Source organism: Aspergillus piperis (assembly GCF_003184755.1).
Source record: "Aspergillus piperis CBS 112811 unplaced genomic scaffold BO85scaffold_9, whole genome shotgun sequence".
NCBI classification, from domain to species: Eukaryota; Fungi; Ascomycota; class Eurotiomycetes; order Eurotiales; family Aspergillaceae; genus Aspergillus; species Aspergillus piperis.
In genome coordinates this window covers 322,912-337,885 of record NW_020291599.1, presented here as the reverse complement: position 1 = coordinate 337,885, position 14,974 = coordinate 322,912, and the positions used below count along the sequence as shown (strand labels likewise).

The 14,974-nt window shown below is 51.4% G+C and overlaps 7 protein-coding genes across 7 annotated transcripts; 5 read left to right on the top strand and 2 right to left on the bottom strand.

The window, feature by feature from the left end:
* Positions 1–272: 272 nt before the first annotated feature.
* Positions 273–1,415, top strand: alkB (oxidoreductase, 2OG-Fe(II) oxygenase family; the record flags this gene model as incomplete). Its single annotated transcript, XM_025656034.1, has 2 exons — positions 273–561; positions 622–1,415. The coding sequence occupies 2 exons, from the start codon at positions 273–275 to the stop codon at positions 1,413–1,415; spliced, it is 1,083 nt and encodes a 360-aa protein (XP_025515371.1).
* Positions 1,416–2,320: 905 nt separating this feature from the next.
* gmdA (putative general amidase GmdA) lies at positions 2,321–4,389 on the top strand (the record flags this gene model as incomplete). The annotated part of the gene is made up of 4 exons (XM_025664747.1): positions 2,321–2,596; positions 2,663–3,487; positions 3,541–4,093; positions 4,188–4,389. The coding sequence occupies 4 exons, from the start codon at positions 2,321–2,323 to the stop codon at positions 4,310–4,312; spliced, it is 1,779 nt and encodes a 592-aa protein (XP_025515370.1). The 3' UTR covers positions 4,313–4,389.
* Positions 4,304–6,581, bottom strand: BO85DRAFT_300683 (cytochrome P450). Its single transcript, XM_025655343.1, has 3 exons — positions 6,024–6,581; positions 5,688–5,963; positions 4,304–5,623 (listed from the first exon to the last, which is right to left on the bottom strand). Exons 1-3 carry the CDS (start codon positions 6,198–6,200, stop codon positions 4,457–4,459), a joined length of 1,620 nt encoding a protein of 539 aa, XP_025515369.1. The 5' UTR covers positions 6,201–6,581; the 3' UTR covers positions 4,304–4,456.
* A 777-nt stretch (positions 6,582–7,358) lies between these two features.
* Positions 7,359–10,692, bottom strand: BO85DRAFT_300752 (glutamine amidotransferase subunit DUG2). Its single transcript, XM_025655344.1, has 6 exons — positions 10,365–10,692; positions 10,190–10,315; positions 10,006–10,137; positions 9,404–9,955; positions 9,167–9,353; positions 7,359–9,112 (listed from the first exon to the last, which is right to left on the bottom strand). The coding sequence occupies exons 1-6, from the start codon at positions 10,596–10,598 to the stop codon at positions 7,422–7,424; spliced, it is 2,922 nt and encodes a 973-aa protein (XP_025515368.1). The 5' UTR covers positions 10,599–10,692; the 3' UTR covers positions 7,359–7,421.
* Positions 10,459–11,093, top strand: BO85DRAFT_449432 (uncharacterized protein). Its single transcript, XM_025660165.1, has one exon. It carries the CDS (start codon positions 10,788–10,790, stop codon positions 11,010–11,012), a length of 225 nt encoding a protein of 74 aa, XP_025515367.1. The 5' UTR covers positions 10,459–10,787; the 3' UTR covers positions 11,013–11,093.
* Positions 11,004–11,501, top strand: BO85DRAFT_449431 (uncharacterized protein). Its single transcript, XM_025660164.1, has one exon. The coding sequence runs from the start codon at positions 11,087–11,089 to the stop codon at positions 11,414–11,416; it is 330 nt and encodes a 109-aa protein (XP_025515366.1). The 5' UTR covers positions 11,004–11,086; the 3' UTR covers positions 11,417–11,501.
* Positions 11,502–13,146: 1,645 nt separating this feature from the next.
* On the top strand, positions 13,147–14,571 carry BO85DRAFT_488182 (uncharacterized protein; the record flags this gene model as incomplete). The annotated part of the gene is made up of 2 exons (XM_025663509.1): positions 13,147–13,206; positions 13,270–14,571. 2 exons carry the CDS (start codon positions 13,147–13,149, stop codon positions 14,569–14,571), a joined length of 1,362 nt encoding a protein of 453 aa, XP_025515365.1.
* Positions 14,572–14,974: the final 403 nt, after the last annotated feature.

Here is a 14,974-nt window from a genome sequence, read left to right as displayed (position 1 = left end):
CGCGTGGACAGCTGACCCTTTTTTCGTTGGTTGCCGCCAGTGGCTTTTTTTTCCCGCTTCAAGTTGGAAGTTTGGAACGAGCCCGCCGGATGGCAAACTTTCATTCCTTCCTCACGATCAAAGTTATCCAGATCGGTTCATTCAACTACAGGAAGGCGGAGTCTCTGGGCTTTCACGTAGATATGCAATAGTCTGGACAAGACTACGTGGACTAACACTACTACTGCGGCTGTCTATTGACTTATGAGTTGTCAGCTGCACAATTCATCCTAATGCCGCATATCAAGGATTTGAACGCCCATGAGCGTCCCCCAGAGGGCATCAAGCAGCGTTATAAGCAATACCAGAAGTCCACGCTTACGGAGATAGAGTCTGACGACAGTATCATCGATCTGCAGTCCTTGGACCCTCAAAATCTCCCAGAGGAAATCTTCTTAACGCAATGGATTTCCAGCGCAGATTTTGAGCCTGTATTTGACCAATTCCTCGGCACGAACCAGGATCTGCAGGGTGCTCGGCCTGCTAGGGATGTCGCTGTTTTCAGCCATCGTGCTATTTCCGGTTAGCATTATTGCCCCATGGCACACTCCATTGTAGAAAACCTCTGTTGACATGCTGTAGGTCTGCAAGTGATTCCCTCGTTGCTTCCACCCGCAGTTCAGGTCGAGTTGTTATCTCGTCTGTTCCACCGGGATTTGTCTAACCCCCGGCATCAAACCAACCTTCATCTGCACTATGATATCACCTATCCTAGTGCGGTGAACGAGGTTGAAGCGGTCTCGGCCGATATTAGTCCAGTAGGCGCTTATCCTCCTTCTTTCTTTGGAGATGATCCAGCCCGTGCCATAGAGCCTAAAGATCCAAATGTGCACAAACCACTTACTGTCCAGAGCATACTGAACAGAAAGCTACGCTGGGTTACTCTAGGTGGCCAATATGACTGGACCGCCAAGGTGTATCCGTCGGAGCGTCCTCCCGAATTCCCCAGGGATATTGCAAAGCTCTTGCATGCTATGTTCCCAGCCACTGAAGCTCAGGCAGCTATTCTCAATGTCTACTCCGCTGGCGACCACCTCAGTCCCCATCGCGACGTCAGTGAGGATTGTGATGTAGGCTTGATCAGTGTCAGCTTTGGTTGCGATGGCCTCTTCTTAATCAGTCATGACGATGGCGAAGATTGTGAAATTATTCGCCTTCGCTCCGGAGATGCGGTGTACATGGATGGCACCTCACGTTTCGCTTGGCATGCAGTACCGAAGATTGTGCCGAATACCTGTCCTGAGTGGCTTGCTAATTGGCCATCAAGTCCGCATGATGGTGCAGCTACCCAGTATGATGCTTGGAGAGGGTGGATGTCAGGCAAGAGAGTTAACCTCAACGTTCGACAAATGGAAGCTGCGAAACCTCACGATTGAATTTGGGGCAAGGTCTTACAAAGCGCAACCATGGTGGGTTCAACCAGGCGGAGCATAGCTTTGAATATATGCGACGAGTGACCATTGGCAGCTTATCAAGCTGCGCAGTTCTTCAAAGCCAACGGAGGGATGGACGGTACTATTCTATACCGCAGGAGCAAGGAACTAGTGCATCTATTCTTTCGAGGTTTATCTTCTCCAATACTCATGGATATTGAGTGTGGGAAGTACGCCAATGCTCTCTTGAAATAGGAGCTTTTACCCAAGACACGTGGGTTAAGAGTTGGGAATCCTGCTGTCGGCAGGGTGGTATAGCTGGTTGAGATAGAACCTTGGTCCAGCAGGCTGGCTTGGGTATTTATTGTTCGATGTAGCATATAGACGGCCGTATATAGTCATGTCCAGAATTGTGACATTCTGAAATACCCGAAATGCGGAATGCATATTCCGCAGCAGCATCTTACAATATAGCGGGGTAGCAAGTGCCTGTCAGCTTGGCATTCCATCCATCCATCCATCCATCTGCCGAGCATTCATTCGAGAAGCCCATCTCTATCTCTCCCAACCAACGCATAGACTCCAATTGTGGCCGCTCCGTATCTCCTTCCTATCTACTCGATAGAATAAGTCCGAGCACTATCTGTCTCCGGGCCTCAAACAAGCTAACTCCCCTAAGGAAGAAGGACGATAAGCAAGATATACTCCGCGCCATTGGTTCCACTTCCTGCAATCCCCCGCCTTCATATGATTGACGAATAGAAAAGATAGGCAAGACAACGGGATGATCATCCCACCAAACGCATTGATAAGATCCCATGGTCCACCCCCTCTTCCATCACCCGCCCAACTCCTCAACACACACTCCTCCCAACAACAAGAACAACAACAACCACTACGATTCCAAAATGGCCCTGACATCCTGGGAACAAACCGCAGCCACCAAACGGCAATCCGTCCTCGCCGCCATCCCCGAGAAATGGCGCATCAAGGGCCCCATCCCCTCTCCGACAGAGCAGCGCGACGTAACAGGCCCCTACATCCAGCAGTTCCTATCCCCGCGCGAGATTGAAATCACCGAAACAGATGCCGTAGGGATCACAGAGCGCACCACAACGGGCCAGTGGACGGCTGTGGAGGTGACCGAGGCGTTCTGCCATCGCGCAGCGTTGGCGCATCAACTTGTACATTCCCCATCCACAAGGAGGACTAGTACTATTCTCTTCTCTCAACTAAACAAAAAAACATAGGTAAACTGCCTACACGAAATCTTCTTCGACGCTGCGCTCGAAACCGCCCGTGTGCTCGACGATCACTATACCAAAACTGGAAAACCACTCGGTCCCCTTCACGGCCTGCCCGTCAGCTTGAAGGATCAATTCCACGTCAAGGGCGTAGAAACAACAATGGGCTACGTCGGGTGGATTAACACCTTCCAAGGCAAGACGGATGATCCGCGCTATCTTACGCACGAAAGTGAGCTTGTCAAAGAGCTTCGCGCTGCCGGGGCAGTTCTTTATTGTAAGACTAGCGTCCCCATGACGTTGATGTCAGGTGAAACTATGAACAATATCATAGTCTACACGCATAACCCTAAGAACAGACTCCTCAGTTCCGGGGGAAGTTCTGGAGGTGAAGGAGCGCTGATTGCTTTGCGGGGATCGCCGGCAGGATTTGGTACGGATATCGGGGGGAGTATTCGTGTCCCTGCGTCGTTTAATGGATTGTATGGGATACGGCCGTCTGTGGGAAGAATGCCGTATGAGGGGGCGGCGAACTCGTGGGATGGACAGAATACAGTGTTGTCGGTCGTAGGACCGTTGTCTTCGTCGGCGAGAGGGTTGGTCCTGTTGTTCAAGACGGTATTGGGGGCGAAGCCGTGGCTGGGAGATCCTGGTGTGTTGGAGATCCCCTGGAGGGAGGATATCGTAGAAGAGACGAGGAAGCTGGTGCAGGGACAGCCGGAGGGGCTAGCCTTTGGGATATTCTACGATGATGGGCTGGTAAAGCCGCAGCCGCCAGTTGAAAGGGCGATGCGCATCGCTGCAGAGACGATCAAGAGTCTAGGTCACAAGGTGAGTGCCATCCTCCTCCTTCGTAGTTCCAACACTGCTAATACTCATCTCAGCTCATCAACTGGCAACCCCCTTCTCACCAAACAGCCGCCTCCATCGCAGTAAGCTCCCCTCCCTCATCCCCCAATCAATCCTTCACCACCACCACCGCACCCCCTTACAACAAACCAACTAACCATCCCAAGAACCGCGCCTACAACCTGGACGGCGGCGCCGACGCTTTTCAAAACTTCGCTCTCTCCAAAGAAACAATCCACACCTCCGTAGTAATCGACACCTCGGGATCCCCGCAAAAGACCGCACTCGAGATCGCCGCCCTAAACGTCGAGAAGCGCGAATACCAGAAACAATACCTCGACTACTGGAACAGCACGGCGCAAGTCACAGGGACTGGCCGGCCCGTCGACGCGGTCATTTGTCCCGTAGCGCCGCATGCGGCGTGTATTCCGGGGAAGTATGCCACGATTGGGTATACGGCGTTTATTAATGTGTTGGATTATACGAGTGCCGTTGTGCCGGTTACGTGTGCTGATCGCGGGGTGGATGTTTTGGGGACGGAGGGGAGGGAGTATTTTGGGGAGTTGGATAGGAGGACGGAGGGGGAGTGTAAGTTCTCTCTTCTCTTTCCGTTTCTTTTCCCTTGGAATTGTTTGCTGTCGATGAGGTTGGGCTTATGTGCTGACTGGATGTTGCTATTTAGACGATGCGGATGTGTTTGATGGGGCGCCGGCTGGGATTCAGCTCTTTGGAAGACGGCTTCAAGAGGAGAAGATTCTGGTTCTGGCTGAGTATCTTGGTGAGGAAATTAGGAAGGCTAGTGCTTGATCATAGCTAGAAGTACTAGAATCAGTCAATAGCCCCAGTGATATTGAAGTACTGCGGTAACAACACATATATCGTGAGAAACGAAGAAATATACAACGAAGCCGAAAAATGTACAGTCGCAGGTATCATAGCATCATTATGATTTTACCATCCCTCTAACGGCGTTACTTTTACTAGGACCCCGTCCTTCGGGGTCACTGTTGCGGCTTCACGGAGTATGAGCTCTTTATCTGGATCCTCGAGTTCGAACTGAAATTTCCCAACAAATGTGGCCAGCAAACAAGCCAGCTCGGCTTTTGCAAAACCCTGTCCAATGCAACTGCGCGGGCCATGTATGAATGTCAGAAATGCGTAGTTGCTGGTGGCACCGCCGGTGTTGGCCTTGCCGGGGCCCAGCCACCGGTCGGGATTGAACTGGTCCGCATCAGGACCCCAAAGGGATTTATCGTGGTTAGTCAATGCGGGCACAATCTGAATCACCGTATCCTTAGGAATCCTCTGCCCGCCGATTGTGGTGTCTTTATTGGCGATGCGAACAGTGTTCGGTACGGAGGGATGGAAGCGGAAGACTTCCTGGCAGACAGCATGGAGGTAAGGGAGGGAGTCGAGAGTGGCGGCGGATATGGATTCGGGGTTTTCGACCGAAATAGAGGGCAAGTTGGCGCGAATCTCCTCGCGCAGGCGGGTTTGAATGTCAGGATACTTGGAAAGGGCATACACGCACCATTGCAGTGCTCCCGAGGTGGTTTCGTGACCGGCTGCGAGGAAGGTCATCATCTGATCGATGAGCTCCTCATCTGTGAAACCGCCGCTCTCTATTGCTACAGAGAGAATGTCCACTGCGTCTGTGGTTTGATGCGCTTTTTCGCCTTCAATTGACTGTCGAGCGTCGTGGATCATTTCTTGTGCAACGTTCCGAATGTAAGTCGCACTTTCTCTGATATAACGATTGCGTTTGAATGGCAGCTTGTGGACCAGGTGAGGAACGTTTAGAAGGAGTCCAATAACAAAGAGGCCTTTTTCCAAGTGCGTGGGAGGTACACTGTTGAGTTTATGGTATGCGGCTGCCAGCTTGTTTGTTGGATTCTGGAGAGAATCAAAATCGCGGTTCATGCCCGCAAGACCAATAATGTCAAGTGTTGCTCTGCTGCTCCAAGATGCTACGCGGATGACGTTGTCTGTCGGGTTAGCACGCTGTTGCAGGTCTGCTTCAATCAATTTCACCATCTCAATGCCCTTTGACCAGAATATTGGGTATAGATTCTTAATGTGCCGATATGAGAAGGCAGGCATAAGCAGCTTCCGTTGTTGCTAAAGATACCCGAATCAGTTATAAGGTATGTAGATAAATTAAATTAATGGTCATGCGACCCACCTTATGTTCAGCGCCCTCTACTAGAAGCACGCCATGTTCCCCAGTGATGCGGCCAAGAGACCGTCGGACGATTTTAGGCTTCTCAAAGTCATAGACCTTTTGGACAAGTATTTCGCTCAAGGCTTTGGGGGTTGTTGCTATCGTTCGCTCGAGGTTGCCCCCCAAGTAGAACCGGATCAAGCCATCGTTCGGAATTTCCTGGTTCCACCGACGCATCCTGTCATAAGGGTTGACCAAGACGAACGAGCCATTGTTTCCGGTGAACCATGCTCGACCCTGCATAGAAGCCACATTAGAGAAGTCTCCATAGTCAGGGAGTCCGAGAAGAGAGCTTACCGGAGGAGTTGGAATATGCTTGATGGGGGTGAAGTAGACAGGATAGAGCACCAAGCGGTAGAGTATTCTCAGGACAAGGGTGACTGCAGAGAGCAGAAGAAAGTCCCGGAATGTCGATCGGAAGTAGGAATATACAGCGATACCGACGTGAATGGTGTTCCATGGTATTCCCGCCATGGTGGGAGCGACCGGATGTCGCTATGAGCTGATGGGATGGACACGTGGGAATGAACCAGATGCAAACACGCGAACTGACGGCGAGAATGAACACTAAGGAGTATAGGACCGAGGTGAAAGGACAACTATATAAACAAAGAGCGACAGGCTAAGTACTTAACCACTGTTGCTGGTGGCGGGGCAGCCAGCAGTGAAAGTATCACGACCAGCTTTATATACCAGTACACCGTGAGACAAGTGGACCAACGATCACGAGCCGGAGCTTTTCTGTCTGGCGGTTCTGACGAAGCTGCGGCGCGGTCCAGCCGGCTGGGGCATTAACGGCACCGTGGACACGAACGGCCGACCAGGTGGATAATAGATCATCGGCATAGGGCGGTGATTATTCGATGAAACTGAGTTGGTGGATGCCTGGATGAGTTTCCACCATCAGCAGCCACAGTGAGCGGCTCCCGATGCAACCCGGGTTGGGGGTTAGAAGCAACGAGAGTCAGGAGGTCGGCATCGGGATTTCATGGGCCGTGACCCTTGGCGATCCATGGTACTGTGGATATATTGAAGTATAATGGGCATAAGTAGGGATTAGATTGTCGCAAATTCGGCTGGGGGAGAGAGACGTGTCATAAGAAAGGAAAGCTAGTACTTAAAGTAACCGTCGCGAGGCTAGAAAATGTTTCATCGGTGAGGCGACACGTGGGTCAATCCCTCAGGAGCAACTTGCTCAATCGGTAGTAGTACGTAGTATCTTAACCCAACCATTTAGTGTCAAGTAGTATTATCTGCGTAGTATCAGGTACTTACTACCAAGCGACAAGCAAGATGGAGACGCATCAAGTCAGTGCCGGTGGACTAACATCGCAGTTACCGCTTTCGGAATGGCGTGTCACCTGCATGACGGCCGCTATTTTTAATCCCCGACCAACGGATGGTCCGCAATGTTTGCCTAATGCGGAAACCAGCCCCCGTTTCATTTCTTGGAGCCGACATCCCTTTGGTGGGGTGGCTAGTACATATACAGTAGTAGATTGGTGGTTGGATGGATATCGCCAAAGCATAGCATGCTCATTATGCTTGTGGAACCTTAGTGGACAATAACAGCCAGGCTTATATGCAAACGCCATCTCCATCCCCCATTAACATATCATTATAGTTCTCCTTGTCCAGCCATCACTAGCCATCACTAACCCCCGTCTATCCCAGCTCTTCCCAGCTAGTAACTATTCACAGCCGCTCTGGCAGTTTCGAAAATACATACCCGAAAATTTCTCGACTCTTGTACAGATTCTCCACCCGCAACCGTTCGTTGTACAAATGGGCGTTATCACTGGCCTGTCCACACGGCAGGTTCGCCGCCGGCGCAGAGAACTCTTTCTCCAAGAAACGTATCGTCGGGATTGATCCACCCTCGCGGATATAGATGGGCCGCACGCTGGACCCAGATCGTCCTCCCGCCGCCGAACTGGACGTTTTCTCCCCGGTAGCATCGGGGGCCGATGTGCCGGCAGGCTCCTCGGTGACAGATGCCCCTGACTTGCTGGCCAGCGTCGAGGATGTTGGCACCGTTGTGCTTAAGGATGATCGCTGACGCGCCGTTTTCTCTGCCGAGGAGGTCGTTGTCGACATGATGATCCGATCAATGTGAGAGGCCAGACTATCGCCCGAGTCCTTGCGCTGAAGGCTGGGCCGCTCCTTCGACGGCTTAGAAGTTGTTGACTGCGACGCCTCCCGTTGAATGGGAGGGTATGCGTATCTTTGGGGCTTGTTTGTTGGTGACCAGGCAGCGGTGATTGCTTCAGCCAAGGTCTCGAAGATTTCATTGTCGGGATCTCCCAGCCACGGGTCCGATTTGCCCGTGATCTCGACGGTCAGATCGTTCTGCGATTCCAATCGATCGAACTGCTCTTGCACAAACAGAGTCAGATTCGTGGCCACCTCATCTGCCTCTTGGTTCGGCACCAGTCGAATCGAAAGGCTGGCCTTGGCTTTGCGGGAGATTGTCGTGGTTGCACTTTTACTGCTTCCAGGTACCTCGACTGCATGAATTGTGAGGGACGGCTCCCTCCAGCGGTGCATGAGCGACTTAATCAGCGCATCACTATCCGCAATTTCGGGATGATGAGGCAGAAGAACGTCAGAGATCGCGGCATAGCGTTGCTTTTCCGCGTCGGTGAGCGGGAGGACCGGCTCTTGGAATCCAGGGAGGTTGATTCGACCCTTGCGACCAACCAAAGTGCCCAGAAGCATGGTGAGGTCTTTCAAAGGCTCGTCAAGCAGTGCACTTCCATCAATACCACTGTGAAGATCAGGATGATCACTGGTCACGATAAGGTTGGCATGAACAACGCCACGCAAGCCATAAGTCAGGCATGGGTTGTGGTCATCCAGCCAATAACTGTTGGCAAGCAGAATCCAATCTACCGGACCAATTTGGGACTTGTGTGTACGCACGGTCTCATGAAAGTTCTGCGATCCAGACTCTTCCTCACCTTCGATAAGGAAGACAACATTGCAACGAAGCTCCTTTCTCCGCGCAAGGTCAGCCGCGGCATACAGGGCTGCTAAGATAGGCCCTTTGTTATCCGTCACGCCCCGTCCATACAAAAAGCCATCAATGGAGGTCAGTTGATATGGATCAGTTTTCCACTTATCCCTGTTGGCATCCGCTCCAACAACATCGTAATGTCCATAGAACAGAATCGTCTTGTCCACCTTATTCGGGACTGTGGCGTTGAACCGCGCATGCACGATCGGATTCGTATCCGCCCCAGTAGTCAGCAGATTCGTCTTGGCACCTAGGTAAATGCAGTGTCGGCGTAGGAATGCAGCACCTTGGTTGCATTCACCAGCAAATTTTGGACTAGAAGAGACCGTCTTGTATGCGACAAATTTGGCTAGGCAGTTGACCATCTCATCTGTACAATGTAGAATTAGTAAGCGTAATTTATGCTAATCACTCATAATCATACCGTTGTTGATGCGGGGCTGCTCAGGTTGCGCTCGAGACACATCGGTCAAATCCCATATACCGACAGTGTTATCATTTCCTCCACTGGCGTAGATGTACCGATCTTTGAAGCGACCGGCTGAGGATGCCAACATGGTGCCTCCGTGAGCCACCCAGCTACCGATTTCCTCGAACCGGGAATTGAACTTCTACAAACCAATGAGCATCATATATCCAAGTCATGGCTCGAAGCTCCTACCTTAATGACACCGTTGGAGTCTCCGCACACTGCAACGCCGTGGATGATATCAACAGCCCATAGGTCACCTGTGTGCATCGAAATCCTCTTCACCAGTTGATGGGAGTCCAGGTTCCAGATATTCAAGGCGCCCCCCGCCAAACCACAGTAGAGAAATGAGCCCTCGACAGCGATTGAGAGCACCGGGTCTCCGTTCTGGAGCTTCGCAATCTGCGAAGGGACTGCATTGTCCTTGGCTTGATCCAAGCGCCAGAGTTTCACAACTCCGTCGCCCGCACCGGTCAGAAGCACCTCCTCAGTGGGTGCTTGTTCAACAAGCCCTCTCACCAGTAGCATGGTGTAGATATAGCCATGGTGAGAAAATAAGCGGTGATGATCCCGCTTGAAGGTGAGAACTTGGCCGCCCGGGTGTACGCCATCTGCACCCGGGTCCGACCTGGGAGCACGGGAACCATCAGGGCCTTTGGAATCGAAGAATCTGTGTGTCCGTCGGGATAATTGAGCGGCGGAGCGTTGCGTCGAAGCCGCATCCGTTTGTGATATATCACACCACTGTTATTGTCAGTAGGGAGCAAAACCGTCATATGAAATCAATTGATTACCTGAATGCTGGTATTCTGACCACCACAGTAGATGGTCTTCAGAGTAGACGAATAAGCGACAGCAAAAATGTCACCAACGTCATGGTGGGAATGAATGGAGTAGAGGCGGTCGAAGGTCCTCGTGGACCAAACCTGCGGCTTGTCAACATTGCAGACGCATGAAGAAGCATACGGAAGTAGCTACATTGACAATTGAATCACCCCCACTGGAGAACAAGAGCTCTCCATCCTCGGAAAGAAATAGATCCAACACGCTCTCTTGGTGGGCATGCACCGAAAGGACGAGATCGTATGTTTCCAAAGACCATGCCTATGATGAGTCAGTGGGTGGAGTCCTGCGGTGTCAAGGTACCACGTACGACAATGTCTCCGCCCTGAAGTCCAGCAAAGACGCATTCATTGTCCAAAACCAGGGCTAGGACGGATCGACTGGCTTGGACGCGGTGGCCGATGCCACACTCCGCCGGCAATGCCGCGTGGGCTGAGTCATGAGCGAGATGAGCCGTCACGGAGCGAGGATCGGACTCCCAGACCTTGGTTTGGTCATCGGTATCTGATGAGCTATCAGATTCTACAAGTACTGCGTGTTCCATTGCTCCCGCAATGGAGCCGAAGATCTCAGCTATGCTTTCCTCTTTCGATTGAATTGACAGCTCAGTGGTGGGATTCACGTGATGTGCTGTGATGCGAATATGTGAGGCTTGAATGAATGGGGCGGGTGAATAAGCAGCAAGGTATGGGGAAGGAGAATGAAGAATGCAGAACAGGGCTAATTAGCATCAATGGAGAAGGGGGGAAGGAGGAGTGAAGCTGAAGGAAGCAACACGACGTCGATAGAGGTGAAACAACACAATTGCTTCACCTCCAGAGATGTCGTGATCGACCCGGTGAAGGTTGTCCAGGTGGACCAATCACGGGCCAAGGAAATGGCTGGCCCCAGCAAGGTGGGGCGTCCCCCAACTGTGGCGGTGCAAGCGTATCGGAACAGAACATCCACTTTTTCTTAAACTCTTTTTCCGACTCACCTGGCTGTGGTTGTGTATAATTGGGATGCTTCCAGCAACGCCTATCCCTGCGGTCAATGAGCGATGGGATCTTCCCCCGGCTTACATGGCACGTTGTTCTGGCCTCGTTGGCCCCCCAGCAGGGATGCAGGAGCTCGAATATGGGAATAGGAATTACTAACCTAGGTTTTAAAAGCAGACGTGCTATCAAAGTCTCAGTATTGCACTGCGACATGATTCATGAATATGCATTCAGCGAGTCCACGTTGGCTTTATTGGAGAAGGCATATGCGTATCCTGATGAAGGAAGTGGCATTTATAGGAGACTGTCTGAATTAAGGGGTAGAGGTGTGACCACAGCTTGCGACAGACGGACTAGATACATAACGTGGGAGGTCGGGATTTGATAACGCGTCCTGACGCACTTGGTTTATTCAGCGCGCTGACCATCGACAACTGGTTGCAGATGGAGATAAAGAAAGAGCTGTCGAAGCCCGTTGGTCGGGTCGCCATAATTAAAAGGTGTTCAGCTCTTGACAGGGGGTTATGGAAAATCTTTGGCTCGTTCTACTGAATTGTGTGAACAAAAGGGAGAAGCGGGAAGTCTCTAGAAAAACAAGCAATTCGATCTTCATCTATGTTTAATATAAAAATACAGTAATCGGTGGCGATTGCCACTAAAAATCAGCCAGCCAGCTACTGGTGTGTGAGAAATGCGACCACGCTACTAGGTAAGTAGTAGCTGTTGCCTATACTCTGTAAAGTGTAAGTAGCCTTGGGGTTATCTATTTAGTGTGTATGGTAAAAGAATATGACCATCTATAATACTGTGTTACTGACCGGAAAACCCGTGGACACTCCTCAGTGGGTGATGCACCAGCCACAGTGGCGGTGCCATGACTAACCAATCACGAGCTGCAACATCACCGCCATTCCTGCCGTCTGTCCTCAGGCACCTACCGTTCCCCTCTTCCTTTCTTCCTTCCCTCCACCCACAATCGGGGACTTCCCTAATCAGGCAATCCAGGTGTTAGTATGAGCGATAGTGTTCCACTCCGGACTAAGTAGATACGGGTACCTCCCCTGTCCCTCCTAGTCATGCTTTGATCCAAATTTTCCCAAGAAATGCAGCGATGATCCATGCTCTTTTCCTTCCCTTAAGGCTGAGGGGGTCTTCAGGCATCCAACTGGGACTTGTGCTGCCGTCTCCCTGCATCCTTCGTCAGGTACACCCCCCCAAGGCACCTCCCAAGAAGTTGGCTTCCGACTTTCTGACCTCCCACGTCAGTACCCAAGCGCCTCCCCCGCCAATGGAGGGTCCCCTCTCTTGGATCGTGCGGTGACAGCAACACAGTCCCCACGGATCCGTGCAGCCATTCAGATCTAGCAAATCAATCTTTTTTGGCGCATTTGTTGCCTTGTTCCCAGCTTCATCGACACCCAACCGGTTGGCATTGGCAAGGCGGATACTTCCCCCCTGTTCGTTGCTTTATGCCCATCTTAGGCGCCGCCGCCGGTCTTGCGTCCTTTTAGATCCCCCAGCCCCCTCATATTTTTTTTGTCCCTTGTACCTTCTCTGTACTCTATTTCGCTGCCCTTACCTGTCAGCGTGGAAATCTCCTCTGTGGCGTGGTCATCCGCCTGCATGCTAGCTACTAGTTACTGTTGGTTGCACCGTACCGGACTCTTCCGCAGCTTATCGTGCTTCTCCTTATAAACTCCGAATACAACCACAGCTGAACTGTGAACCTTGACACCAGGCATCACTATTCAAAATTCGCCATCAGCGCAGTTATATATCTGCGTTACCCAGGTCCCTGATTTTTCAGTGATTTGTGTCGTCATCAAGGCCTGGACCTCGATCTCTAGTCTCGCAAACTTTGAGATCGGGCCAAATCTCCACCGCGACTCGACTAGTGTCGATATTATTCCATTTTTATACACCTTCGCCTGGTTGCGCTACACCGCTGGTCTTACGCTCGGGATTTTGTGGATCGCCAACCCATCATTTTATCGATGCTTGATCCTATTTGAATGTCCACTGGGCAAAATCTCACAAGCAAGAAAAGGGTCGATTTGACATCGTTCACTCTGATCAAGTGACAGAGCATTAAGCACACATCTATACAAAGTCATCATGGCTCCTCTTGGCGAAACGATCGCTGTGATTGACAAGTCTGGTAAGGTGGTGAGCACGGTACGTATACGATCATACTCCCCGGAACACCGACACACGATGCTGACATATGATGGATCATAGAGCAAACACCTGTTCGGCGTGTTCAGTCAAGCCAAGAATGCCTACCGCGAGCGCAAAGCTCAATTTCAGTCGGAACGGAACGCCAAGATTGCCGAGAAGGAGGCACTGAGGGCTCTTGAGAACTACCATATCGATGATGCGCCTTCAGTCGCATCCTCTCGGAGAAGCCGTTCACGATACCACTCAGGCCGCAGCCACTACGCTCGTGAACCATCGGTCTATGAAGAAGATGTGCAATGGCAGGATCCTTATGCAGACCCATATGCTGTTCGACCAGGCGAAATGGTCCGCCGTCATACTACCCATGATGTCGCCATGCGTGGACCAGAGCGACCAACAACCAGCCGGTCCAAGTCCGATGCTCATGTCGACATGGATCTAGCATACGGCGACTTTCACCCTTCGGCCCTGGAGAAAGTGCCACCACCCCCAGAGCCACAAAACCAGCTCCAGAGAATTGAGAACCCGGAACTGAATACGCTTGTGGATCGGGCGCAGTGGCTCTTAGAGGAAGCTGACTGCATGCAACATACCGCGACCGCCACCATCGCACATCTCCAGAAGAACCCAGATGCCATGGCTGCTGTAGCGCTCACCTTGGCCGAGATCAGCAACATTGCCACAAAGATGGCGCCGTCCGCGCTCTCGACCCTCAAGGCTGCGGCCCCTACGGTCTTCGCCCTGCTTGCAAGCCCACAATTCTTGATCGCAGCGGGTGTTGGTATCGGAGTCACAATCGTCATGTTTGGCGGCTACAAGATCGTCAAGCAGATCCAAAACGCCACCACCACTACCCCCAACAGCCCCATGAGGGCAGCGGCCGCTCCAGAGGAAGATCCCGGCATGGATGACATGATGGAGTTCAACACAGAATGCCTAAGCACTGTCGAGATGTGGCGGCGCGGCGTAGCAGATGCCGAGGCCGACAGTGTTGGCACATCTGTCGATGGAGAGTTCATTACACCCAAAGCAGCCGCAATGTCAGGCATTGATGTGACTACGGCACGAATGTCACGGGACCCCCGATTCAAGTTCGACGATGATGATCAGTCGATGGCATCCTCTCGCAGATCTCGTCGATCACGCAGCCATCGAGAAGGCTCCCGAGCCAACCACCGACCAGAGTCGCATGTCAGCTCGAGGGCGCCTTCCAAGGTTTTCTCTAAGGCGCCATCGAAGGCCCCGTCAAGGGCGCCCTCATACGCACCTTCTAGAGCCGAGTCCCGTTACTCAGACATGGAGCCGAAGCCAAAGGAGAAGAAGAAGCGATCCAGCCGTTTGCGTTTGATGTTCACTGCTTGATTTCCTACACGTCTATATTCTCTTAGCGACAGATCGACACTTTACGACATGTATATAATATTGTATATTCCGATTCCGGATTACCTACGACAGGATGGACATTTGCTTGGCGATTAGAATTAGCGAAACTTCTTCATTCTTTGACCTACGATCGGTGGTGAATTGTGTCTTTCTTCTCACTATCATTTGACATGATACTGTTGCACATTTGGCGTTTGATACCACTCCTTATGCATGTAGAAGGCTTCTGATGTTTATTTTGTTCCCAAACTGCATATATTTGAGTTGTGACAATCTACCATGGGACATTTAGGACAGTGAAAAGTTGATACTGAAAATGAATATTTATAGTATAACTGAGTCTCCTTCTCAATATCTTATACATAACTTTTTGACGGGTTTG